Source organism: Asterias rubens, chromosome 10 (assembly GCF_902459465.1).
Source record: "Asterias rubens chromosome 10, eAstRub1.3, whole genome shotgun sequence".
NCBI lineage: Eukaryota > Metazoa > Echinodermata > Asteroidea > Forcipulatida > Asteriidae > Asterias > Asterias rubens.
Window position 1 is genome coordinate 14,676,993 of NC_047071.1, and position 26,492 is coordinate 14,703,484.

At 40.1% G+C, this 26,492-nt stretch overlaps 3 protein-coding genes across 3 annotated transcripts; all 3 read right to left on the reverse strand.

Annotated features, from left to right (window-relative positions):
* Window positions 1-786: 786 nt before the first annotated feature.
* LOC117295523 (peroxisomal NADH pyrophosphatase NUDT12-like) lies at window positions 787-11,820 on the reverse strand. The gene is made up of 5 exons (XM_033778217.1): window positions 10,364-11,820; window positions 7,470-7,706; window positions 5,477-6,216; window positions 3,742-3,903; window positions 787-3,063 (listed from the first exon to the last, which is right to left on the reverse strand). Exons 2-5 carry the CDS (start codon window positions 7,676-7,678, stop codon window positions 2,720-2,722), a joined length of 1,455 nt encoding a protein of 484 aa, XP_033634108.1. The 5' UTR covers window positions 7,679-7,706; window positions 10,364-11,820; the 3' UTR covers window positions 787-2,719.
* Window positions 11,821-11,857: 37 nt separating this feature from the next.
* On the reverse strand, window positions 11,858-16,326 carry LOC117295524 (keratinocyte-associated protein 2-like). The gene is made up of 5 exons (XM_033778218.1): window positions 16,227-16,326; window positions 14,802-14,956; window positions 14,080-14,143; window positions 13,056-13,122; window positions 11,858-12,176 (listed from the first exon to the last, which is right to left on the reverse strand). Exons 1-5 carry the CDS (start codon window positions 16,228-16,230, stop codon window positions 12,071-12,073), a joined length of 396 nt encoding a protein of 131 aa, XP_033634109.1. The 5' UTR covers window positions 16,231-16,326; the 3' UTR covers window positions 11,858-12,070.
* A 2,015-nt stretch (window positions 16,327-18,341) lies between these two features.
* LOC117295691 (C2 calcium-dependent domain-containing protein 4C-like) lies at window positions 18,342-21,138 on the reverse strand. The gene is made up of 3 exons (XM_033778402.1): window positions 19,825-21,138; window positions 19,160-19,271; window positions 18,342-18,676 (listed from the first exon to the last, which is right to left on the reverse strand). The coding sequence occupies exons 1-3, from the start codon at window positions 21,136-21,138 to the stop codon at window positions 18,342-18,344; spliced, it is 1,761 nt and encodes a 586-aa protein (XP_033634293.1).
* Between the last annotated feature and the right edge of the window lie 5,354 nt (window positions 21,139-26,492).

The window sequence follows — 26,492 nt, forward strand, 5'->3', positions numbered from 1 at the left end:
ACTGGCAATTACATCACGGTGTTCGATACCATCGGAGGTCTATCTATCCTCGCACTCGCAGGAGCTTTAGCAGTGTCATTAAAATAATACCGGCTCAGCATTAGGCCCAGTTGGAATGAATGGCTTCGGCAGTGGCTAAGGCCTGAACACAGTAGCTGTAGCCAAAGTCGCTTGACTCAGACACAATGTATCGATATTTGAATTAAAAAATACTTCATGCCCCTGCGGCCTTTTATAGGCACCTGAAAGCACTCAATTTTGTGCAACAAGTGTATTTTTTCCTTCTTCATTATTCTCTTGCAACTTCGATGACCAATTGAGTCAAAATTTTCACAGAATTTCTTATTGTATGCATATGTTTGGATACACCAAGTGAGAGTACTGGTCTTTGACAAATTAGCCTTTTTGAGCTATGGTGGACACAATAGGAGGGCAGCAGTGCATTGGGTTGGGTTTACACAAACCAAATAGTGTCATAGTTTTGTGTCCACCATATCTCAAAATGGCATATTACAAAACGTGTCCCTTAGAACCTTAACAAGCCAACGAGGTGGTGGGCTACTCGGCCTACTCTTTTGCAGGTAATACAAAATGTACAAAACGGTATCGTGGAGAAGTTTTCAAACAACTGGCAAAAATTGCAAATTCGTGGAAAATTATTTCTTTCTCGAAAACTACGTCACACCAGCAGGGTCGTGGCCGTGCGTGCGACGTGGCCGTGCAATAGGCTTGGGCCTTTATCGCACGGCCATGACCCTGCAAGGTTTTAAACGGCAGTTTAAGAATGAGTCACAACTCTTTTATTCCCATTCATAAATGCCTTCATGGTTAAAAGACGTAATAAAGTATGAAACACCTTGTACAACTTATCCGTTTTCCGACGTCCTTGATGAGCTCTGTACGTGTGTTGCATTTTTATGACCGAAACAGTTTTCAGATATGCATTCGTACGCGTAGTATACATCTAAACGTATCCGAAAACAACCAGTTATAAACAGCTCCAGCTGGTCATTATCAACCGTTTAAACACCCAAAAGGTGACGTGCTCTCCACCAATAGGAATAGTGAATAGTGTCTGAGGTATTTATGAATGTGTAGTAAATCAACAGTTCATGTATAGCTTGCTAACATTTAATCATTACAAAAAATCAAACTCGCTGTGTATCAAAAAGCAAACAAGCTCAACGGTTTGTATTAAAGACTGATGGGAAAATAGACACTTCTGTCTAGAGCGGACTTATATGCACTCTTATAACAGTAATTTGGCAAACAGTTGCGGGTATAAACATGTGTAAATCTCTTTTGAGAGAGTGTTGGCTCTGAAAAGAGCCAGTTTGGTCTCGACATTTCGAACAGTATACTCTGCTCGTCTTCAGGAGAATGAATGGGATAAATTGATGTGCAATCTGAATACAACAACGGCATAAAGGATAGTTTTGATTTCTTGTGGTGAAGACTACAGATTAATGCACGTCTTTCTGTCGACCATTCCACACCATCAAAATGCGGTTTTTAGTGCACTAGTTTGTAGTCTTTGCCCAATATGTCATTATCTCATACTCGTAACATAATGTAACGACAGAGGGCGCATTTTTCTTCTTGAATTCATTTCAGTTCCTGGAAATCAAACCAAGAATAGACTTTCTCAAAGCTAGCGAGCGATACGGCACGAAGGTCTTGGAACCAAGACTAGCTAGTTTGTGGCTATCGACTCTCTGTAACAAATATGATAACTTTATGAAATACTCGATACTACTGTTAGAAAGTTAGTTTTTGGGTACAAGAGACAGGCAGGCAAAATTGTCCACTAAAAGGCCGAAAATTATTTTTAAAAATTAAGTTTTATATTAAATATCTATTTATTTTACCTGCAAATTGTGTTCCCCGCATTTAAACAATTTCTGGAATCTTTATAATGTCCATCAGTAATAAATTAAAGTATATAATAAATTCAATTAAATAACACTATCAATGTACAGGTAAAATTTTAAATAAATGATTTGGGGAATATTAACAATCAAAAATTAAAATAAAAATAATTCTATAAATAATTTACAAGATGTCTCATGAGAATTAATATGTTCCTTTTGCACATTTTTGTCAGTGAAAGACTTTGCCTCACATGGTATTTATAAATATGTTGTGTTCATAGACCTTTTCGAAATTCCCATTTGGTTAGAGCCAACTGTTACATGAGGTGCATGCTGGTCTAGCCAGCGATCAAACTTGATCACTTTCTAAACCAGCATGCACCTCATTCAATGTCTAATGTGCGCGTACTGAATATTTGCAATAAGGTCTATGAAAGTGTTTTAGCGCCCTCATTAGAGAACTTGTTAAACAGAACTCCATGTTTAAAGGATGGAAGTTTTACATTTTCACAGCAAAATCCTAAGGAGGTTAGGCTGCCATATAGCCCTTATATTATGATGTCATATCAGTGGGGCGCCCTCACCTAGATGTAAAAAGCAGCTGAACGTTGGCCAAACCAGTGTGGCACACGTACCAGTCTGTGCGTTTCGATTGTTTCGTCATCATTTTACCTCTAAGATGGCGGCTGCGTGCGCATCAATGCATAAGGTATATTGTGCCAGTTTTCAGAAACATAAACCGATCCAAATCTTGAAGAAAAAAAAATTAAAATGAAAAACAAACTTGTCAAAAGTCTTAAAAATAAAAAAAGCCCACGTGTGACTCATCGACTTCATCACCATGATGCCTAAAGGTTTGCTGTCATGCCGACCCACGCCTTGACCAGTTGATGCGCAATGGCCTGTTTAAATGGAAGCAGTAATTTCGGACCCTCACTGCTTCCCGATCTAGTATCACCGGTACCTCGCCCCGTCTGGAGAGCAGCTACAATATCCCTCCTCGCAAACCATCTCGCATCCTCTAGTTCCTGGGTATCCACGGTGATCTCCGTGGAAACGGCATACCCAAAGCAACCAATCATGAGCGTCGAAGGCATGGGCCAAGGTTGGGAGGAGTGATAAGTCACATGACCGACTTTGACCCCACTTTCTTCGTGAACCTCTCTGCGCACAGCATCCTCAATGGTTTCTCCTGTATTAAATAAGAAAGGACGGTGATCAGCTGCCGAACTTAAGTCAAACATAACAGCACCAGGTATAGCATAGAAAGTTTCCAGTAGGTCCCATCTCTACCGCAATTGCACCATTTTTATGACCGCGTGAGGGTGCTCTAAAACATCATTTGGATCACTTCCGGGGTATAAATTCATTCAAACCCAAAACAGTTACTAAAGACTTGAACACATTACCACCAATGACCGCGTGAGGGTGCTCTCAAACATCATTTGGATCACTTCCGGGGTATAAATTCATTCAAACCCAAAACAGTTACTAAAGACTTGAACACATTACCACCAATGACCGCGTGAGGGTGCTCTCAAACATCATTTGGATCACTTCCGGGGTATAAATTCATTCAAACCCAAAACAGTTACTAAAGACTTGAACACATTACCACCAAAGACATCATATCCATCAAGGATAATAAGACCTTTAAAGGAGCCGTTATAATCCCACTCTAAAGCAACTCAAAACTACTCATATATCAAATAATAAACCACAAGAGAAACTGACTGGGTACATTTTTAAATGATTTTGGGTTGAACAAAGAAAAATTGACTAGAGCGGGATTTGAACCAACGACCTCCGGTTTAACGTGCTCATCATAGATATATAACAAAGATTTGTGGGAAGTAAGCATTCTACTGACCTGGTTCCATGAATCCAGCCAAACAGGAGTACATATTCCTTGGGAATTGTTTCTTGCGTCCAAGCAGTAACTGGTTCCCGTCAGGGTGGATGACGGCCATGATTGTCACAGGATCTACCCTCGGGTAACATGTATTATGCACTCCCTTCAAACTGCGACACTCTGTGATAAAACGACGGAATAAATAACTCAGTTACTTATTAGCACTTGCTCAGATTTAAAACATCTTTTGATTTGTGAATGTGTTACTCCTTTATGGAAGAAGTTGCATATTGGGGCATTCGGAACAAAGGGGTGTCGCAACATAGGGTTGTCAGAACATAGGGTGTTGGAACACATGGGGTCCTGGGGTGTTTGAAACATATAGGGGTATATCGGAACAGAGGAGGAGTGTCAAACCATAGGGTTGTCGAAACATAGGGTTGTCAGAACATAAGGGTGTTGGAACACAGGGGTCCTGGGGTGTTTGAAACATGTAGGGGTATATCGGAACAGAGGGAGAGTGGCAAAACATAGGGTTGTCGAAACATTGGGTTGTCAGAACATAAGGGTGTTGGAACACAGGGGTCCTGGGGTGTTTGAAACATGTAGGGGTATATCGGAACAGAGGAGGAGTGTCAAACCATAGGGTTGTCGAAACATAGGGTTGTCAGAACATAAGGGTGTTGGAACACAGGGGTCCTGGGGTGTTTGAAACATGTAGGGGTATATCGGAACAGAGGGGGAGTGTCAAAACATAGGGTTGTCTGAACATAGGGGTGTCGAAACATAGGGGTGTCGAAACACAGGGTCTTGGAACACGGGGGTCGTAGAATGTGTGAACCAGCTGGTTGGAACATAGGGGTGCTGGAATATAGGGGTGTCAAAACACAGGGTCTTGGTGTCAGAACACAGGGACTTGGAACACAGGGGTCCTAGAATGTTGGAACCAGCTGGTTGGAACATAGGGGTGCTGGAATATAAGGGTGTCAGAACACAGGGTCTTGGTGTCAGGACACTGGGTCTTGGAACAAGGGGGTCCTAGGATGTTGGACCCAGCTCACCTGGTTGGAACATGGGGGTGCTGGAATATAGGGGTGTCAGAACACAGGGTCTTGGTGTCAGGACACTGGGTCTTGGAACACAGGGGTCCTAGTATGTTGAAACCAGCTGGTTGGAACATAGGGGTGCTGGAATATAAGGGTGTCAGAACACAGGGTCTTGGTGTCAGGACACTGGGTCTTGGAACAAGGGGGTCCTAGGATGTTGGACCCAGCTCACCTGGTTGGAACATAGGGGTGCTGGAATATAGGGGTGTCAGAACACAGGGTCTTGGTGTCAGGACACTGGGTCTTGGAACACAGGGGTCCTAGAATGTTGGAACCAGCTGGTTGGAACATAGGGGTGCTGGAACATAGGGGTGTCAGAACACAGGGTCTTGGTGTCAGAGCACTGGGTCTTGGAACACAGGGGTCCTAGAATGTTGGAACCAGCTGGTTGGAACATAGGGGTGCTGGAATATAGGGGTGTCAGAACACAGGGGTGTTGGAACATATAGGGGTGTCTGAACAGAGGAGTGCCAAAACATAGGGTTGTCTGAACATAAGGGTGTCTGAACATTGAGGTGTCGAAACATAGGGCTGTCGAAACATAGGGCTGTCAAAACATAAGGTTGTTGGAACAAAGATATTTTGTGAGCTTTGATAAATGCGAAATAAGCGTGAACTTTAGAAAGGTCCACAACTTTGACCCTTACCTTTGTTTTCACACACATGCTTGTATCCAGCCTCCTCAATCCTCATTGAACTTCCACAGGTCGGGCAAAATTTGTATCTGTCATGCCATGAAAACAGCGCCCTCGCTTGACCAATTACACCTGCCTCATTATCGGCCAATGACATCAGTGCCAAATAATTTTTAGGGGAGAGCAGCTCCGCGCTTGGGGCGATTCCTTTTATGGTATCTTCGGGGATGTCTGCAACGTCCAGAGCAAACCAGGCGGGGTCGTCTGAATCAGAGGTAGTAGTGGCTGGAGAGGTAGTAGTAGCTGAAGAGGTAGTAGTAGTTGAAGAGGTACTGTCTGAGGGTGATGGTTCGGATTCTAAAACAGGGATCTTTCCAACTCCTAAGAAGATCAGAGTTGGTTGATCGCCTTCCGGCTTCTCCAAGAGAAATTGTAGCTGGTTATATTGGAAGCGGCACACTCTACAACTGCTGCTGTCCGACCAAGTGACATAGGGACTACTTTGGCTGAACAGGACAAACGTTGACGCTTGGTCCATCCGTTTTTGTTTCAGCCACTCCTTCTCCGTTCTCTTGTGACTGAACCGATCCAGGATGCTGAGGCCGAAGAAATTGATGATATTGTTGTTGTCGGCGCTACTACTTCCTTGTTGAGCGTGTTGGTTGATGAGATGCGAGACGGCTGGATGGTGCCAGAAATCGGCGATAGCGAGAGCAGTCTGACCGGCTGGGTTCATCAGAGTGTAGTCGCATCTGTGGGTATAGAGAATCGACAAACATCTTAATGATGCTCTGGATAATTTCTTGGATAAATATAATTTGTTTTTTACTTATCGGGTTTCAAGTTTTAAGTGAATTTTTTTAAGAAAGAAAATCACAGAAAAGTTGTTACATGCAAATGAATTTTAGAGATCAGAGGTGAGAAAAAAGTAAATGTGATACTAACAGAGGAATCCATTAAAAAATCATAACAACTAGTTCTTATTTATCGCAATATAGGCCTACAATAACTGTACGGGGGTGCATTATAAAAAGTGCCCTGGGGGTGGATTTCACAAAGAGTTAGGACTAGTCTTATCTCGAGTTAGGACCAGTTACTCGTCCTAACTTAGGACTGTCCATGCAATTTGTATATCTCCTATAGGACTAGTCCTAAGTTAGGACTGGTCCTAACTCTTTGTGAAATCGACCCCTGGTCATTAGGCCAGTAAACCTTCCTTTAATCTTTCTCATACATAATATCAACCTCTACCCTCGCAGGTATTCATTTATACCCCTGGGTAAAGAAAAGCAATTATAGTAAAGCATCTTGCTACAGGACACAGAAGTGTCGTGACCAGGATTCGAACCCACACTCTGATGACTTAACCCTGGAAAGCGCCCCCTATAGTTTGGGCATGTGGACTCGGTGCTGAGTGATTGCAGTCTCTACATGTATGGGGTTTTTCGCATATAATTATTGAGTTCAGAATTATGAAAAATTAATTTTGTTATGCTTTTTCTATTTTCTATGGACGCTATAAGAATCCTGAGGAGATGTCGGTGGTATTTACAGAACTTGATTTCATTGCTCTAAACCACTCGGGAACAAACACCCAAGCTTAGCTTGCAGACAATGGTCCCAAAAAAGCAGGCAGGATGGGAGGACACAATAACACGACTCAATGCACTGTTGCTACAAAAACTAAAACAATACAGATAAGAACAAACAAATGGAAATAGACATGTGCCTTAGGGGGTTATACATCGGCCGGCAAAATGGATTTAAAATGTACAATATTGCATACAAATGGAGATTCAGGGATATTTGGCACGCGCGGCAGAATCGTGCAGAATGTCATTGGGAGTGCTCGTACACGTGTCTTGTTCACGTGCGCGGTGGGCGGAGCTTAGTGGAAAGCCGTAACGGTCCATAGTCCCCAACAGGAATTAACACAAACAAATGCAAGTTTTTGTTCTTTCCACCTTTTAATTAATTTGCACAACAGGCTTACTATCTAACTCACCCTTTGTCTAGAAGAAGTTTGATAACTTTATCACGGCCATTCCTGGCTGCTAACATCAGCGCAGTCCAGCCGTGATCGTCAACCCCGTTAACATCAGCAATTCCATTGATCAATCTGGACACAGTCTGAAGGTCACCATCGCTGGCGCTTGAGTGGAGAGCCTTTAGTATCTGTGTCTTGACTGGTTTTGTGCTTGGGTCTTCTGTCATGTTGAACTTAGTTTAACTCTCCATGCATCTGAATAAAAAACAAGGTATTAAAGTAGCATTCACATATTTTTATTTTCAAAATAGTCAATTATTATAGGTGTAGTTCTAATCTAATAACTGGATCATTAAACGAGTTGGAGATTGTCGATGTATTTAGATTCAGATTGATGTACATTTTTCAATTTACAATCAGAAAGTGTACTGGTTGTGATAATTTAAAGGGAATATACACATTTGGTAATTACTCAAAACAAATATTAACTTAAAAACTGACTTGGGAACGAGCATTGGAGATCTATTGATGGTATACAAAATTAAAAGAAATGGCTCCCTCTGAAGTAGCATAGATTTTGAGAAAGAGGTAATTTCTCATTAAAAAAGGACTTCTAGCCAGGAAGTCTTTTATTCCTATCTGAAAGCACACACATTCGTCCAACAAGGGTATTTTTCTCTCATTATTTTCTCGCAACTTCGATGACCAATTTAGCTCAAACTTTCACAGGCTTGTTATTTTTTGCTTGTTGGGATACACCAAGTGAGAAGACTGCTCTTTGACAATTACCAATAGTGTACTTTTAAAGCCATTATACACTTTTCGGCACATAATTTTTTTTTTTTAAATCACAGATTTACAAATTACTTACAGGGTTTACAGAAGGTAATGGTGAAAGACTTCTCTTGAAATATTATTCCATGAAATGCTTTACTTTTCGAGAAAACATTAAAACAATTATCAATTCTCGTTGTCGAGATCTACCGATTTATTTTAAACACATGTCATGACACATCGAAACGTGCGGAAACAAGGGTGGGTTTTCCCCGATATTTTCTCCCGACTCCGATGACCGATTGAGCCTAAATTTTCACAGGTTTGGTATTTTTTATATCAGTTGTGATACACGAAGTGTGGGCCTTTGGACAATACTGTTTACCGAAAGTGTCCAAAGCATGGGTTACGTTATCGCAACTAAAAGTTTACAAGTCGCTAAAACCTCAGTGTAAAAGTATATGGACGGGTCTGTTGAACATACTTGACTCCTAGAACTCTGAGGTTCATTCCGCTATCGTGGAGACGATAGCGGAAGGAACCTCATATACAGTTCTGAAGACTAAGAAAGAGTTTGTTTATTACACCCTATACAGAACTCAACTGTGCTCGTCCCAATCCTAAGTTAGGAAAAGTTTGGTGAAAAAATGTTCTATACCTCCATAGTCAAATCAACGGCAGGGCAGGGCTAGCTTAGCCGCAAAAGTTTCTGCAAAGACGTTATAAAATGCACTATTACTAGTTACTACGACTATATAGTAATGTAGTGCCTGCCACCACCTTTTCAATCAATATGTCTATGAAGAAAAATATTTGTTACTAATTATTTTATTAATAATTAATTACTAAAATATGCTAAATAACTTAAAACGAAAAATGAGTGAAAAGTGGTGGCAGGTCCTTATTCTAGAAACTATAAGTATTTATAAGGCTCCCCTGTGAGCTCACAGTACTCTGTATTGGCAACAATAACTGTATGTACAAAAAAACAGCCTTCCTTGCTAGCAAGAAACAGTGTTTCAAACCATGGATGGAGGAAAACACAGTCTGAGCCGACTGAAGCAGTCAATGATAACCTACTTCTAAAAATATAAGTTATATCCTGGTGTCATGTGTTTTCAGTAGGATAACAGGAAAATTGTTCACAATCAAAAACTAAATATTTTTTTTTCAAATCATCGATCCAATTTTTTAACAATAACACTTTCACTTCATGGTGTGTTGAAATTTTTAAAGTTTTGGTTTTACGTTGCGAGAGACAGTCCGCCATTAACAGTGCCTATGCGTGCACGACATTGGAGCAACGTCATATGTTTTCACACCTTTCATTGGTTGGTATTTTATTGAATATTCAGAAGATAGTATGGCATGCAAAATAAATCAAAAATATTATTCAATTACTACTTAACAAATTTAATTACATTTTTGTCCTAAGGCATTATGGCTACTATATTAGAATCCAGAGATATCATAAGGCATGAAAGTAAAACACCCCACCCCCCCCCCCCCCCTTGATGCACTCACAGTTCATAACAATCCGTTTTCCCCCATTTCAGACCGGTAATATTTGGTTTCAGGAGATAAGAAACCAATCTATGATATTTTCTCTTTTAATGTAGACTTATATTTATTACGCTTATCGGAATTTATTACAGTATGCAGTGTAAATAAAAAAAAATAATTGTTGTAATTTTCACTTAAAATATTTTAATATTTTCCCCACATTAGCACACCATAGAATCCCAAATAGTAACCACCTCACGTGATCCATCTAGTGACTAAAGCAGAATGAAACTCAATCTAGCAGATAGTAATTTTGTTTTGAACTTTCGAGGTTGGATGATGTTTCTGTTTTTACTCATTTGAATGTTGGCATAATAATGCACTAGTGATTAGTACCAAAAATCAATCATTTTATAAATGTTTGAGCATAACCAACGACAGGAAACTTTATTCTCAGCATGATTAAGCCTGATGAAAATACAGACCGTGAGTAAACTGCATAGCTTCTGTCACCGGTGCAGCTTGCACAATTTCGCGGTAAACGGGAATCAAAGTTGGGGACCGAAAACATATGAGGGTCGATAACGTATGACGCTACGATAGTTTCTAGAAGTTTATGTAACCATGTCACTCACGTAAGAAACTTAATTCGGGTTGATACGGCGCTGTATATCTTTGGTTGAGACTCAGCAAACAAACTTTCTCAGAAGTATAACAGAGCCATGGAAGATCATGCTCTTTTCTCTAGCTTTTTGCTGGTGGGCTGTCCAGGGTATGTCCGTACGACAAGGTCACTCAACACGCCACATGTTTTTTATACAACCAGCTGTGCAACTTCTTCACAACAGAGGGCGCAAGACAAGCGAGCCCTCTCGCGATTTTTTTTCCTCAACCTTTCGGGCAGTGAACGTGGAGTTTAGCCATGCCCGCTCACTAATGTACCTAATCGGCCTGGTGAGAATCTGATCTAGTTTGATCGCTAATTTACAGCTAGACCAGCATTCACCTCATGCAACAGCTAGTGCTTGTGCAATGTGCGTTTGTGCAAAAAGGTCTATTATTATAATTCAACATTGGTTTGTGGAGCAAAAATCAATGTTTTACTAAAACATGTGACCACCTAAAAACGCAGTGATTTTTATGGAAAACCATCCCTGGACCGTTTTGAATCAAGAATGTGAAGTTTCCTCACCTATCCAAGACTTTATAAAACAAAATCGATAATTGCCTTGGACAGGTAGCACCCTCCCTCTAACAATCAGAGTTCAATCCATCTTTAGTAACACCCAGGAACTTTCACCACCACCCACATCCTTTCTGTCCACACCCTAATCCTTTCTGATCACACCCCAACCCTTTCCAACCACACCCCCTTTCCCGAGTGGAAGTTACTTTTCTCAGGAGGACTCAGGAGTAATCAATAATGACCCGCAACAACTTATGAATGTCTAATTATAATATATGAACATAGTGAAAAATAAAACCAATCTTTTTCTTACCATTTTTCAAATTTTATTGGGAGCAAAGTTCAACTTAATGACATTAAAGTGGTGACAAAGGTTTAGTAACTTAAAGTGTAACTCTCAACAAAAAGGGTTAAGTTTAAAAAGCTAGACTTGTTTCAAATTAAAACAGTAGTAAATTGCAAACTAGTCATCTGAAAAAAATACGGTTCAATCTTGGTACATGATTAATTTGCTTACGCCAAAGTGACCATTCAACCAATCGGATGCATGGCAGACTACTCGACCCTTCGCCCTTTGATTTTCATAAACTGCTGCCAATGATACACAGTTTTCTTTGAGGAATCTTGAGGTTATATCATAAATAGGGTTATGTCTTTTTGGTTATGCATCTCCACATTTTTGAAACAAATCTGAAGATGAAGGGAGAAAAATGAAATATTTTTAAAACATTTTTCTTTTATCCCGACAACTCATACATCTTAGCAGGAGAAACCACTGGATTTGATTGGATTAGTGCTTGAGAATAAAGCCAGGTTACTAATTCCTGCGACTGCTAATGCGATACAAATTTTGACATCACAGCCCTATTTTGACATCACAGCCCTATTTTGACATCACAGCCCTATTTTGACATCACAGCCCTATTTTCACTATGTTTCGCAGGAGTTGAGCACATTTCAACTGATGCAAATTATTTGTTGCGAAAACATCGCATTCACATTCGCAGGAAGTATGAACAAGGCTTTAATCCATTCCAACCCTACTTTGAGTTTTTATAAAATTGCATTCTTTGGTTGGTTTTGATTTTGACTTATAATTGGGACATTTTTTTGAAAATAACAAAGATGATACGAGTGAATGTGTCAGTGGATTTCTTTATCTCCTCTTCTTTCCTTGGCTTTGTTGGGTGGCGACGATAGGTGCATACTTGGTTTGAGCAATCTTGTTGATGTAATACACAGCCACCAGAGAGAATATAAAACTGCAAAAAAAAAAACACATAATGGGTTAGTCTTCAGTCTTTGTATTTAAGCCACTGGACACCTTTGGTAATTGTCAAAGTCGAAAGACCAGTATTCTCGTGCATTCAATTACAAACCTGTGAAAACTTGGACTCAATTGGTCATCGAAGTTGCAAAAGAATAATGACAGAAAAAAAACACGCTTGTTGCACGAATTGGTAAACTCTCAGATGCCTAATCAAAGGCTTTTTCATTTTTTCAAAAAAACCGTTAGCTTAATAACTCAAGCTCTCAGACAATCCTTATGGATGTACACCACACAAAGAGAACATACTTTCTAGCAAAGCATTCATAATCAAACACACATAATATTTACCCTGTTATGATTTTATTTACATATTTTTATGAGAGATCACCTAACCTAACAAGGCCGAAAGGTGACTTTCGATTCAAACCAACTGCCACAACATCAGGGGCACATTGTCACCTACTCCTGGGGCTGAAACAGGGTTAACCCAATTCACAGGCAGTAAGGATGTAGGCTTGAGTATCACGCACTAAGGGCCTGCCTGGTAGAGCAGAATTAACTACCTTTTCAACTTGTTACGAAGCAATTATGGTTAGGTACCTTGCTCAAGGGCACAGGGGTCGATTTCACAAAGGACTAGTAGGAGATATACAAATTACATTGATAGTCCTAAGTTAGGACGAGTAACTGGTCCCAACTCGAGATAAGACTAGTCCTAACTATTTGTGAAATCCACCCCAGGTTCCATGACCGGGTATTGAACCCACACCCTTCCTGTGTGGAGAGAAGCAATTATGGTCAGTATTAAGGTGACCAGCCTGGCAGGTATTAGAACCTGAATCTTGACTTCTAATCATGAGTGAATACGTACCATGTTGTGACACAGACACGATGTACGAGTCCAGATGCAAACATGGCGGCACCGAGGCACAGGGCAACTGTGGAAGGTTATAATATTCAAAACAAAATTCAGAATACTTATCCGAGTTTCCATTATCAAATAGCCAGAAAGCAATATAATGGCGCCAGAGCAACAAAACAAGGATGTGACATTACTGCTACATTCCTATTAAAGGATTTGGGTACTTTTTGTAACTCAAAACGCAATGTCCAGAGATTTACATTAGACTTACCATGTTTGAGGATAATATTAGTAGAAATATACCTTAAGATATTAGATGCTGAGGTGCTGTAGTTTTTGACACAAATGAGGAAAACAATTTCATGAAAATACGTTTTAACATGCTGAAATAATTTTCGTCTCATCAGTAAGACAAAAATGTTTTTCATTACATTCTTTTACTCATTTCTTCCACAGCACCTCAGCAAGTAATATTTTCAGGGAAGTTGTCTACCATCATTATCTTCAAACTGTGTAAGTTTAGTGTAAATCTATGGACATTGTGTTTGTTTCCTACAAAAAGTACATAGACCCTCTAATAGAATCACTCCACAAACATATTTTCCACTCTCAGGCTGATGCAGAATTTAACTTTCCTGTAAGGGCTTATGAATGGCAGTAAACCAACCAAACATGTACTCTTGATTTTCTTGAAACAAACTCTTGAATGGTATTGCTTTACGCCATTTCTCCAGGAATTTTTTGTTAGGTCCTTCTTCAAGGCTCACATCAACGTAAAAGCATATTTTTTAAAGGAACACGTTGCCTTGGATCGGTCCAGTTGGTCTTTGAAAAGTGTTTGAAAGCATTTATTATGAAATGTATATAGTTGAAAAGATGTTTCTGAAAAGAAAAAGAATATAAAGATCCACACAAACATGCTTCGAAATTGCACAGTTTCCTTTAGCGTAGCGAAGACACACCATCAGCCATTTTGTGGAGTCAAAATATTGAGTCAAAGAACCTGATATTTAAGTCTTGATTCAACTATTACCTTCAGGGAAGATTTTCAACTGGAAACCTTTTCCAAACATCAATGATTCAAAGTTTCCAACAGCCTGTTGCAAATAGTTAAGGAATAATAATATGAAAGTATGACAATAAAAAAATTTAAAAAAAGTAATCTTTCCATATCTGTCTTTTGATTGGTCCAAGGTGATATTTGTCAGCTGCACCCACATCACCTCGGACCAATCAAAACACAGATATGGAAAGCTATACATCACTGCACGTTTTGTTTATCCAATGACATCATTGTATCCAATGTGGCGTGTCATGGCCAAGCTGTTAAGAGCACCGGATTCAAGCTCTGGTGTTTGATCAGCAGAGTGTGGGTTCAAATCCCGGTCGTGAAATTTACTACGTAAAATTGGGGAGATAATGTTTATTGTTCTACCGGCCAGGCTTCGGACTGATGATAACCAAGCCTACATCCATATGGACTGTAAAAGGGGTAACCCTGTTTCAGCCCTAGGAGTAGGTTGCAACGGTAAAAGGGGTAACCCTGTTTCAGCCCTAGGAGTAGGTTGCAACGGTCTCTGGAAAAAATAATTGTAGCCCACACCTTGAAGTGGCTTTCAGGCCTTGTGTGTCTGGCGACATGCATACAAAAGAAATATAAAAAATTCAAAAAAATGAAACCACAAAAGCAAATACAGGGACCGGACCAGTCTTATATCCGCTATATGTAGCTGATGTAGAATTTTAAAAGGATACGGTAAGCATGAGACAGAACAACACTGAGCCCATGAAACCTCCGAGGATTGTCATCCACTCCGAAGCTCCCAGCTGATTCTTAAACATCTGCATCCCGGCAAAGATGGAGATGGTCAGCAGAGTGGACAGCAGGAAAGAGATACTCGTTGACACAGCTGTTGAGTTAAGTAGATCAAAATGTTGAGTTAAAGGGAAGGTACACGCTTGGTAATTACTCAAAACAAATATTAACTTAAAAACTGACTTGTAACGAGCATTGGAGAGCTGCTGATAGTATAAAACATTGTGGGAAACAACTCCCTCCAAAATAACGTAATTTCTCACTAAAATAATAAAAGACTTCTAGCTCTTATCTGAAAGCACACAAATTCGTCCAACAATGGTGTTTTTTCTTTCATCATTTTCTCGCAAATTCGATGACCAATTGAGCCCAAATTTTCACAGGGTTGTTATTTTATGGTTATGATTGGATACACCAAGTGAGAAGACTGATCTTTGACAATTAGCAAACGTGTACCCTCCCTTTAAGTAGATCAAAATGTTGAAGTACCATTTAAAGGAACTGGGAATGTTCGGTAAATACTCAAAATACACACTAACATAAAACTTACTTGGTAACAAGAGCTTATGACAGTATAAAACATTGTGAGAAACGACTCTCTCGAAAAATAAATGCAGTTTTTTAGAAAAGGGTAATTTCTCACTAAAATATTTGAATCTGAGAAAGAGTGATACAGACCTACAGCCTTTCTGAGAGGCGCAGCATCTAAAAGCACACACATTTTTGCACAAATGACGTCAACTTAAATGGCAATAATAATGCTAATGGACTGGTTTGTCCTTTCATCATTTGCTTGCAACTTTCTTGTTTGAGAATTTGTGACATCAAAATTGGCATGGAAAAGTGTCCGTATGGCGCCACCACTTTTTCATTTGATATGAAATAATATAGTATCTAATTTACCTCAATGAGATATCCCTTTTTGTAAAAAAGGGTGAAAAAGGGTGAAAAAGTGGTGGCGCCATACGGAACGTTATCCATTGGCATCACCACATTATACATACACTTCAGCTGTCTTATCATGTCATAAGCTGTTTGGGGCTGCTGTTTGATATTCTATTAGGATTCCCTCTATTATCTTCTTTACTTTTTCCGCCATAATTTAAAGAGGATTTATTTTAACCAGACCTCAAGTCAGAGGGGAGCCTCTGGAGAGTGGTCGAGATGTGTCCAATCAACACAATTCACACTACAATTTACAAACTGACATGATTATGATAAACTCTCACTCTCAGTTCCGTTTTATTTCAGAGGCAAAGGCCACTTTGACAACTCTGTCATCGGCTTAAAACAAACATGAACACTTCACAAGAAATGTGTATCCATCAAAAATTATATGGCTTTCAAAAACAACAAATGCTCACCCATTTTGAAGACGTTTTTGGCAGCAGACACAAACTACCGAAGCGACGAATTCCAAAGGGAAATGTACCTGTCTGCGTTTGGACTATTGAGGGCGTTCAGTGTACATGTGGCAAAAGCTAGTTGCTCAGTGGCTGGCATGTGTTGCACGGTGCACACACCCATACAATAAACTCCTCCGATATGCATCAACCATGCATCAACCAATGCTAAAATTAATGCTAAAATAATTAATATTCAAGATAGTAATAGTAAAAAAAAACATTGAAAGTCTCTCAGCCTCTTGAAAACCAATCAAATGTATTTTCAGACCACTAAACTTCAGATTTCTTTCCAATTTTGGCAGGTCAACTGTTTGAATGGAATCTTTTCAATTTTTTTGTTTTCGAAAACAACTTGCTGTAAGTTTTTCATGGAGCGCAGTTCTCCACTTTCCCTGCCTACAAACAAATAAAACACAACACAAACAACAACAAAGTGGCAACATGGGCATTTTAACTCCAACTGTTTTTAATTTGGGGTTTTTTCTCATTATAGGCTAATCATGAGCGCCTGTCAGTAATCTGACTCTAGGCTAGGCACGAGAGAGGGCGCTACATAAAATAAATCTGAAAAGGGACACATTCATCGGTCCACCAAGTCGCCATTTATATTTTCAATTTTTTGTATAAATAGGGCCTACATGTAAAAAGTATTGGCTAAGTGCCATAAAGTGCTACCTTAGTATAAGCATAGGTGGCCTCCGCCTGCAAAAGACCAAAGTGCAACCGTGACCGAATCGGCGGCTATGACTGAGATGAAAGCTAGAGCTGGATTTCCGCGTCACCATGTATTGTATAGGACGTCCTCACAACACCCTTAGCAACAGCCGTAGCCGTAGCCGTAGACGCCAATTTGGATTCGGCATCATGCACGGTCTCATGGAGGTAGTTCTGACTTCTTCTAATAAGCGCCCTCTTTTGATTCCCCTCCATTCCCACAGTCGGGTTGACAGAATCTCGGGGACAGATTTCACACGGGACACCGGTCTGGCAGGATATCATCTCCCCCCCCCTCCCCCACAGACGCTGCCCCACCCGCTCCACCCCCACGGCAAACCGAGTCAAATGTCTTTCGATATCGCCTTCTTTTTTTCCAAATTGGGGGGGGGGGGGGGGGGGTGGGGGGGGGGGGTTGGCAAAATCCCCGTGGCCAATGATTTCCCCAAAAGGTTGGAGGAAGAAAACAAGAACGCTACAAGGGGGGGTGGTTCAACCACCGTTACAAAATAGGGCATACAAATAAATAAACTCACACAAAATACACAGTATTGCATTTGCAATTAATCAAGAGTTTATTACATCGATGAGATTAATAGGGACTTGGATTTTCTGAGTCCTACACATTATTGTAATTTGTGGTTTTCGATTCACAAAATGCTGTGGCTAGATATTGTTGGTATCCCGCTGTCATATCCGCCGGAACGTCGACGGTTGAGGCTCGCAAGTGACCTTTATTGTTATATTCTTGAAAATTCTGCTTATTTTTTCAATCAGCATTACGTTGATAAAATCAATATGACCCTAACTTCTAAAGGGTTTGCAGCTTTGCATAGTGCGTGATAGGAAGTAACTATTACTAATAAACTTGCAATAGATTCCCAAGGCTGGCATTAGCCGCCATTTTTGTTTTATACGTGCCCTGCACGCTGCACTTTACAAAATGTAAGTCATCAAATATGGCGGTCATTGACGTCATGTGCAATCTAAACAACAATAAAATGTAGGTCTACAAATCTTCAGGAGGAGTGATGGCTCCGAAGAGAGAGAGCCGTTGGTTGGTACAAACGTTTCGAACTGTATACTCTTTCCGTCTTCCCAAACATTATGGACCCTTTGCATTGATAAAACGTGCACGCATAAAGGGCTATGATTGGCTGAGAGAATCGTACGCAGCACGTACGCGCGCGCACGTTCTATTGTTTTACATCAAAGATGGTGGTCAATGACGTCATGTTCAATCCATCTTTAGACTCCCTTTAGAGATTTCCCCGCAAGTTTACCAGGACAGAAGCCAAAAATAACAATTGTCTAATTTTAAGAGTCTTGTGTTTGTGCTTATAGTATGGTCGTAATGTTTCATTGTCCTTTTTTTGAAAGTGCGTGCCACTGCGTGATTGGTCGACCCAGATTACGTAACAAGTTTGTCCATTGGATAGTTTCACTGAGGCGTGTGGAGCCGATGCCGAACTGGACCTGGCCAATGGTGGTGTTCTTGCGGAAGGGCTTCCGGTGAACGATCCGGCAGACGACCATCAGGCCGTCTCGGATGTTCTGGGTCTCGTTAAGACGGAACGTGAAGGCATCTTTGAAGACGGGTGAGTTGGTCAGCCGCCTGACGCTCGACTGCCGTACGTCGGTGTCCAGACCACCACTGCTACCGACTTGGGTCAACTGGACTTCAACACAACAGTCTGAAATCAAAGGGAATAAAGAGATGAATATTATTAATATTTATTCAGCACAATGTTTGAATTATTTTGGCTTCTTATAATATAATAGTGCGCATACGCTCCTGGCGCTGTAACATACAGTATTTCATGCCAGGACTACGTTTGAATTATGAGACATAATTATTATCACCATACTATGGTTTACAAGGTGCTGTAGCGAAATATGCTGCCAATCTAAACTAGGAACACCCGGTGAACCCCTTCTCTTTTCCATAACTGCACTTGATGCACGTTTGTCAACCGTTGGTTATTGTTGGTTTTCTCAATCTTTTGACAATATAGACCTATCGGCAAGTCTTGCGAGCATTCGAACATTCAGGGACAATAATTAGAAAACTGAAAGTGAAATGTACATGAATTTTTTTGGAGATTCGCTGAAACTGGTTGTCTACAAAATTGCCACTTTATGATGCCTTTGAGAATTTCTTGGCTTGTTATACTTACTTGATCCACGTGACATGATGCCGTCAATCAGGTTCTGTGCTTTGACGACGACCACTGTGAGAACGCGGTTATTTGCTCTGTAACTCAAGCCTACATTCATCCTCTTAGGAACCTGTAAAAGTGGAACAATAAAAAAGACAAAGTTTAAGAAGGGGACCAAGAGGTATGGATTGGGCGCCTGACACGCACCTAAAACATAGGGATAATTCAAGTCTGGTTAATGATGGTATAACGTCACTCAGTGGTGCTCATGGCGCTCCAACATTAAATGTTTCCTGAAAGGTTATTAGGAGCTGCGTTTCTAAAAGTATTTAGATCTAGTCTTATATTTATGGTTTACAAAGTGTTGCGGCGCAATACGCAGCCAAAGAAATCAGGAACACTGTGGAGAAGAAAACCCTTCTTATTACTCAACACACGGGACCAACGGCTTAACGTCCCATCCGAAGGACGAATCGGCAATAATGGCCAAGTGTCACAACCGGGACTCGAACCCAGACGTAACTCTGCTGATCAGAAGCACCAGAGCTTATACACCAATATTATTATGTTTTATCATGAGAAGCGTAAACTTGTGGCATTGTGTTTAATATAAATATTAATGTCTGTGGTGTCTTTGATTTCTGGTGGTGATTTTTTGTGCAATAAAATGGATTACAACTTACAGTAAAGTGTTTTTTGTGTTTCAAATCCTCTTTGACGTGTACGTATCCGTTCTGTTCCACCTCAGCAAGTCTCAGCCGGACCTCGCCGATGTTTGTCGAGTTCTTCAGGCGGAGTTTGCTGGCGAGTCCCTCCAAGAACACCTGAAGTCGTAGATGCGAATTTTTCAGAATGACGGGGCTGATGTTATGGAAAGCAAACTCTTCGTCGAAATAAGGGTCGGAAGTGTTCTTCGCCGTATTGGATTTCTGCACCTTGCAGAATGACTGGTTTATGCTCAGCTTCACGAACGAGCAGACCCTCTTCGGGAAAAGGGCATGTTGCGATCCGATGTTTTCACCGCGTATGAGGAGAACCATCAGCTGTCTTGCGGCGCGATCGTACCGTAGGCATATCTCGATGCCACCCATGTCCGTGGAGTATTGATCCTTGGTACCGTAAAGCTGCCGTGCACACGTTAGATGGAGCTCCTGTAGAGCCAGTGATCTCTTGTTATCCGGGTCTTCTTCGGGGAGATTTCGTCGGCAATGTTTGGTTGCGTGTCTACGAAGCACCGGACTCCCTTCGATTGAACTTTGGTCGGAGAGGTACTCGTCCCCATCGCTGTTTTGTTGATTGAGTAAATTTACGCCATTTCTCCTCGTTCTCTGTGTTTTGGCCCAGCTACGACTTTGGTCGTTACTGTAAGATCTTGGAAAACGGAGTAAACCGTCTTCCGCTGAGGAGTCATCGTCGCTGTTCTCAGACGAATCCGTGTCTAGGTAGGTCCGGGAAGCGGGAAAAAGTCCACGACGAGTCGGGGTAGTGCGTCTGCCTTTTGCCGAGCCTGGCGAGTCGAACACGTTGTCAGTAAAACGGCATGTTTCCAGTTTATTAGACAGAACATTAGCTTTGGGTAAGAACATTGACTCTGTTCTGTTGGTCTTGGGAGAAGCCGAGAGCGTCGAGAATCCATACTTGGTGTAGTTTTTCGGTAGATGTCGAAGGGTCATAGCTAGGGTGTAGCCCGGATCGCTCGGGGTAAAACCATTGATGCAGTCGTTAGATTTGCCCTGGTGGTGATAGGGACTACCGTGTACCGGTGAGGACATATCGTACTCATCGAGCATTGCAGAGCCCGAGGAATAGTCACTATCACTACTCCACTTACGGGAGGACCTCTTGCCAGCAGGACCCGTTCGAACTGGGCTACTCGCTTGACCCGGTCGGCGATGAGGAATCACAAACTTAGGTATGGTCTTTGGGGTTAAGACAGCCAGGAGCTGTGTGCTGCTACGTTTGACTAGCACTGGTGTGGTGTCAGGTGAGCTCTCCATTTTATGCTAGAGTATCTGCTGGAGTATTCAAAAGGAAGTTGTGCCGTGAGTTGCTGAGACGCCTTTCTTATATACTGCCGATGACCTCCGGTATCTGAAGGATGTATGTTTGCCTACGTGTGCTGATGCTCACCCGCGTATGCAAAAATAAAGGCGGGGAAAGAAAAGAAAAACAGAAAACAAAGAACAGAAAAGTGCAACCAACGTATGTCCAATTAGCCTGCGCAATATGGATTAACATGAATCTGTGCACGCTGTTGTGCGACCGACACTTTTAAAAGGGTGTTCATTCACTGATTGGCTTCCTCTCTGGTGATGCCAAGTGAACATGCGCACTAATGATACAAAATAAACTGCTTTAAGGCCGAGTTATAGTCGGTCGCGCGATGGTCGGGCGTCGGAAATCTTGACGCGCGATCATAAAAAGACATGGTTTTTAGGCCTCAGTCTTAGGATTGCGCACAAGTCTTCCGTCGCGCGACCATCGCGCGACCGACTATAAACCGGCCTTAAAGCGCGCACGTGCTGCACGCGCGCCACGCTGCCTGGCTGGGTCGCGACGTTTTGTACGCGAGAGAGCATTAAACTCATTGGGAGTCTTTTTATGCGAATTCAAAGTGTTTTCATGAATGATTTTAACCACTTTTCATGACAAAAAAAAATTATCAACAAAACATTAAAATGCCTAACAAATGCCATACCTAACTTTAACGAGTTATATATTATAAAATGTACAGCATAAATCAAGTGTTTTTCACATGATGAATACATAAATTGAATTTAATGACGTCAAAGTGAACCACTTTGATTCTTTGGACCACGATTATCTCCAAGCATTGGCCGTCGTCTTCGATTCATTGTTTTACATCAAAGATTGTGGTCAATGACGTCATGTTCAATCCATCAAAAGACCTATCTTTTGCAACGTCACAACCCGAGTTTTTGCCAACCCAGGTTGGAAAACTATGAAAAGCCATAAATGCAAATCAAAAACAGATCGCTATTGGGTTGTAACAGTGTTACAAAAATATTCAAACATTGTGTTGATTGTGTTGAAAAACAACTAATTATGGGAGGTTTTTATCTAATTGAAAGTTTGCAGAAATCATGAATTTGGTTAAAACATCTGTTAAAGGCAGTGTACACTGTTGGTAATTACTCAAAATAATTATTAGCATAAAACCTTGTTTGGTAACGAGTAATGGGAGCTGTTGGTGGTATAAAACATTGTGAGAAACGGCTCCCTCTGAAGTAACGTAGTTTTCGAGAAAGAAGTAATTTTCCACGAATTTGATTTCGAGACCTCAGATTTAGAATTTGAAGTCTCGAAATCAAGCATCTGAAAGCACACAACTTCGTGTGACGAGGTTGTTTTTTCTTTCATTATTATCTCGCAACTACGACGACCGATTTAGCTCAAATTCACAGGTTTGTTATTTTATGCGTATGTTGAGGAGGAGATACACAAAGTGAGAAGACTGGTCTTTGACAATTACCAATAGTGTCCAGTGAATACGATTGTGAATGTTTAACAAACATTCGGCCGTCTGCCCGTCAAGGCGGTTTGTTTCTCAACCAAAGAAACGTCTATTTGGGATAAACGGATTTCAACTGGGTTCAAGAATTGACCCCCTTCGCCTGACATCATCACATCCGGGAGTTTGGCAATCAATATTGGCGGCTATATAGCTACGGCTATGATAGTCTTGGAGTCAAGTCTGTAATTATTAAGCGCGGATTAGTCACGGGGACGGTACACACATAATCGCACTGAGACTGTTGCATGAACGGCAGAATGTGTTGGTAACAAATAGTCAACGCCTAACGACATGTCTACAAGTCTACGGCTACGACTGTTGTACATGGAGTTGCAAAGCACGATATCTAGCCATAGCCGTAGCTGAAGCCGCTTCTTCAAACACGGCTAAAGTTTATTGGGCATTTGGTTTATGACGATGCAACATTGATTCCAAAATGGGTAGCCATACCCAGACGGGTACACACTAGCTAGTCACATGCTAGCTAGTCAGTGCAGCTGGCTGCAAGGTGTAAATATCCCAATTGATAACAAACCGTACTTTTCACCAAATATAGAACTCACTTTAAGAAAAAAATCATCAAAAAAACAAAAACAAAAACAAAAAAACACCCGATTGGTTTTTCTTTATACCTCTGCGTGAGTTTATTAAAAATAAAAAGTACACAGTTATTGTTTGAATTGATATTAAAACAAGTGACACAATTTTTTTGTTCCAATAATATACATAAACATAGTCTCATAATTGTTTCAATACCAATGGAAATATCTTTCAAAACATTATTTTTCTTGTTTAACTTTTGTTTCCTCATTATTATCTCCTCGATTTGTTTAACCATGGAGGCTAATTTATTCCTCCATGGTTTAACCACCGAGTTATCCCAAACCCCTAGGCTCTTTATATGGAATTCCATAACATAGAAACTGGTAACAACTTTAAGTACTTTCTGTCACATGAAAGTTGCAAGTTTTTACTTGAAGCTAAATATGAAATGTCATATTTTTTAAGTATCTCAAAGACACTCATAAAAATGTATGAAACTCATAACTTTGTAAACTTCAATTGAGTCTAAATACTTGAGATCATAACTCAAAAATGTTTTTACCATTACGTAATTTGTCGTTCTTAAACATGTAGCAGACAACCTTGAAAGCGCTAGAGAAGGTTTTTTTTACGTCACTCATCTGTAAGGCCCTTTTCGAAACTATTTTTTTTTCATAATCATCTTAATATAATGTAAATTATATCACTTTTCTTTGTGTGTGGTAAAACAAAAGGTATGATATGGTAAAACCATGGAGGTAGGTTAAAACCACGGCTTCGGCTTTGGATTCGGCTTTAAGTTCCATCTTCGCGTCAAGCTCAGGCCAAGCTAGCCTAAGCCGAATCCAAAGCCGAAGCCGTGGTTTCGAAAAGGGCCTAAGAATTGCATGCCTCTTGCTTTGCTTACAGTAAATGTTTGGTCAGAACCACACCATGCACGAAAAGTCTGCCTGTGCTTAAAGGCTTCACGGTTCTGTCCCATAGCCATGTATTATTCAGAGGATTGGGGAGCCGTACATTTCACAGAAACAAATTGTCCTCAGTCCAAAGAATGAAAAGAGAGACATTTAAATGAATCCACAGAAAAACCACTACATTAAAATTTGTTGGTACATGTATATCATTTTTAAGTTTTCCTTTTAGTTCACAAAATGCTAATGCTATACCTAACATCGGAAGAAGCAAAGACATGATTGGTGCAGAGGTGGGAGCTGGCTTTGCATCGACCAATCAAATGCAAGTTTACACATGGCTGTGGTCCTTCATATTTAACAGTGTTTTAAAAAATACACCAAAAAAATCTAAACCAATTAAACGGGGTACAGTATTTATAGTATCTTTCATTGCTCGTCATTACAAAATTGTACACGTTAAATATGACACAGGTTAAATCCACATTTTTGGCATATTATAGGGGTAATTGCGAGCTAAAACACATACTTTATATAAGGTCATCTATTGGCAAATCAAACATTTGGCTTGAATTAAGATCTATATTGGATCAATGTATATTTGGTTTGCGGTAACACCATGCGTGTATCTACTTGCCTGGTAGAGTTTGTTCTTAGAGATTCTAGTGGCCAAAACATGAAGAGTTTGAGCACTCTATACCCTTCTTTTGTTTGTGCTAAAAAAAGAAGAAGCATTTTCTAATGTTCATAATGAAAGAATAAAAGTTGTAACTGACTGATGAACTGTTAACTTGAAAAACAATGTTTTGCAACTGTATTAATGTACCCCTGGGAAAAAAAGAAGCCCAAGGTCTTGATGTAATACGTGGCCTTTATACCATTCAACTTCATGGCTTCACCAAACACATCAGAGATTTATTATTATATATCATTTTATGTACAAATATATTCATGGCGAACATAATCAAATTAAGCAAATTTCACAATATTTTACAATTTTATACATTAGACATAAACAATTGTTTCTCCCTAGCTGCTAAAAGAAAGGGGGCGGACAAAACCCAGAAAATTTCACATCACGTATAGACAAGTACATTTTTCCAAAAAGTTGTAATTTTTGCGGTATCTTTAAAACTTCTTACTAATAACATCACAGCGTACTTCAAAGAACCGAACAGAAGAAAAACATCGCTTCAGTTAAATCATTTTTTTCTGAAAATATGATCGATTAACGATAAACTAAAAGGTACCTTTTCTGTTAAACTCAATTTTTTTTTCAAATTTTGTATCAATTACATTTGAACCTGAAACTCTGGTTATGACTACACGCTTAGATTAACCCATAAAAGAACCAACAGCCAACGAGGTACACAAGAATTAAAGTGTACACTTGTGTGTGTGTCTTTTCTCTCTCTTGGAAATTTAGGAATACTGTTCATAGTTTTTTGCTGACAATTCAGACTATTCTTCCCATAAACCACAACATTTAACACATATACACAGATTTACACTGTGGGAAGTTTACATTAAAATATATATTTATTTTTATTTTTTGTATTTGTCAACGTGTCTACAAGTGTCATTGTGTCAGTGCCCTTTTAATTATAGACACCATGCAACACTTTTGCAGTGAACGACTGACAATATAACCACTTTATTGCTTATTATTAAAAAAACATATGATATCGAATATAAATTACAGACATAAACACTGTGACTGATATATTTCTTTTTATGATATCATAGTTTTCTTCTCAGTTAATATACAATTCATGATCTGTACAAACTTTGTACATAATATAAAGGCATTGATGCCAGTTCTTAATTTTAGTACAACACCGACAGGAAAAAAAACCTGCAAATAAATCTGAAATACGAAGAAGCAGAAAAATTAAAAAAACATTTGCAAAGTATTTTTACCTACTAAGCATGGACTGATAGGTGACCTGTCACTAGTACTTGATATCACATGGCACCTTGACTGGCAAACCTTTTCTGCTTAGCTAAATCTTTCCTAGGCTTAGCAGGTTTGTTGCAGAATTCCAGGTGTAAAAGTTAACTCCAAACGCTATGGCAAGGGCTGGATAGCCACCTTCACTATGCCTTGTGCGGAAAATCCTTAGCAACAGTAGTAGCCTTAGCCGCCCATTCGGATACAGCCGGCTAAAGCGGTTGCTATGGCTAGACACCCGAACAGTCCTACATTCCTCAATGGCATCAACTAATTGCAATAGATGTCGCCAAAGTTGTTTCTAACGCCATTAATTTTAGGGCGTGATTACCAAACGTATACCTTCACTCTAAGGAATAATTGGCCGGAATAATATGAACTACACAATGGAAACTGTTTCTATAACATTTC

Bases quoted from the DNA above. Each gene is read 5' to 3' on its own strand.
- LOC117295523 (XM_033778217.1), bottom strand. From the start codon at position 7,678: ATGACAGAAGACCCAAGCACAAAACCAGTCAAGACACAGATACTAAAG. The intron at 6,217-7,469 runs GTGAGTTAGATA...CTATACCCACAG, and splicing joins AAACTTCTTCTAGACAAAGG to ATGCGACTACACTCTGATGA. The intron at 3,064-3,741 runs GTCAGTAGAATG...TATTTAATACAG, and splicing joins GGCTGGATTCATGGAACCAG to GAGAAACCATTGAGGATGCT.
- LOC117295524 (XM_033778218.1), bottom strand. The intron at 14,144-14,801 runs GTATCCTTTTAA...TATTTGCAACAG, and splicing joins TGTTCTGTCTCATGCTTACC to GCTGTTGGAAACTTTGAATC. The intron at 12,177-13,055 runs GTACGTATTCAC...TTTTTTTTGCAG, and splicing joins CGTGTCTGTGTCACAACATG to TTTTATATTCTCTCTGGTGG.
- LOC117295691 (XM_033778402.1), bottom strand. From the start codon at position 21,138: ATGGAGAGCTCACCTGACACCACACCAGTGCTAGTCAAACGTAGCAGC. The intron at 19,272-19,824 runs GTAAGTTGTAAT...CCACTTTTACAG, and splicing joins AACACAAAAAACACTTTACT to GTTCCTAAGAGGATGAATGT. The intron at 18,677-19,159 runs GTAAGTATAACA...CTTTGATTTCAG, and splicing joins CATCATGTCACGTGGATCAA to ACTGTTGTGTTGAAGTCCAG.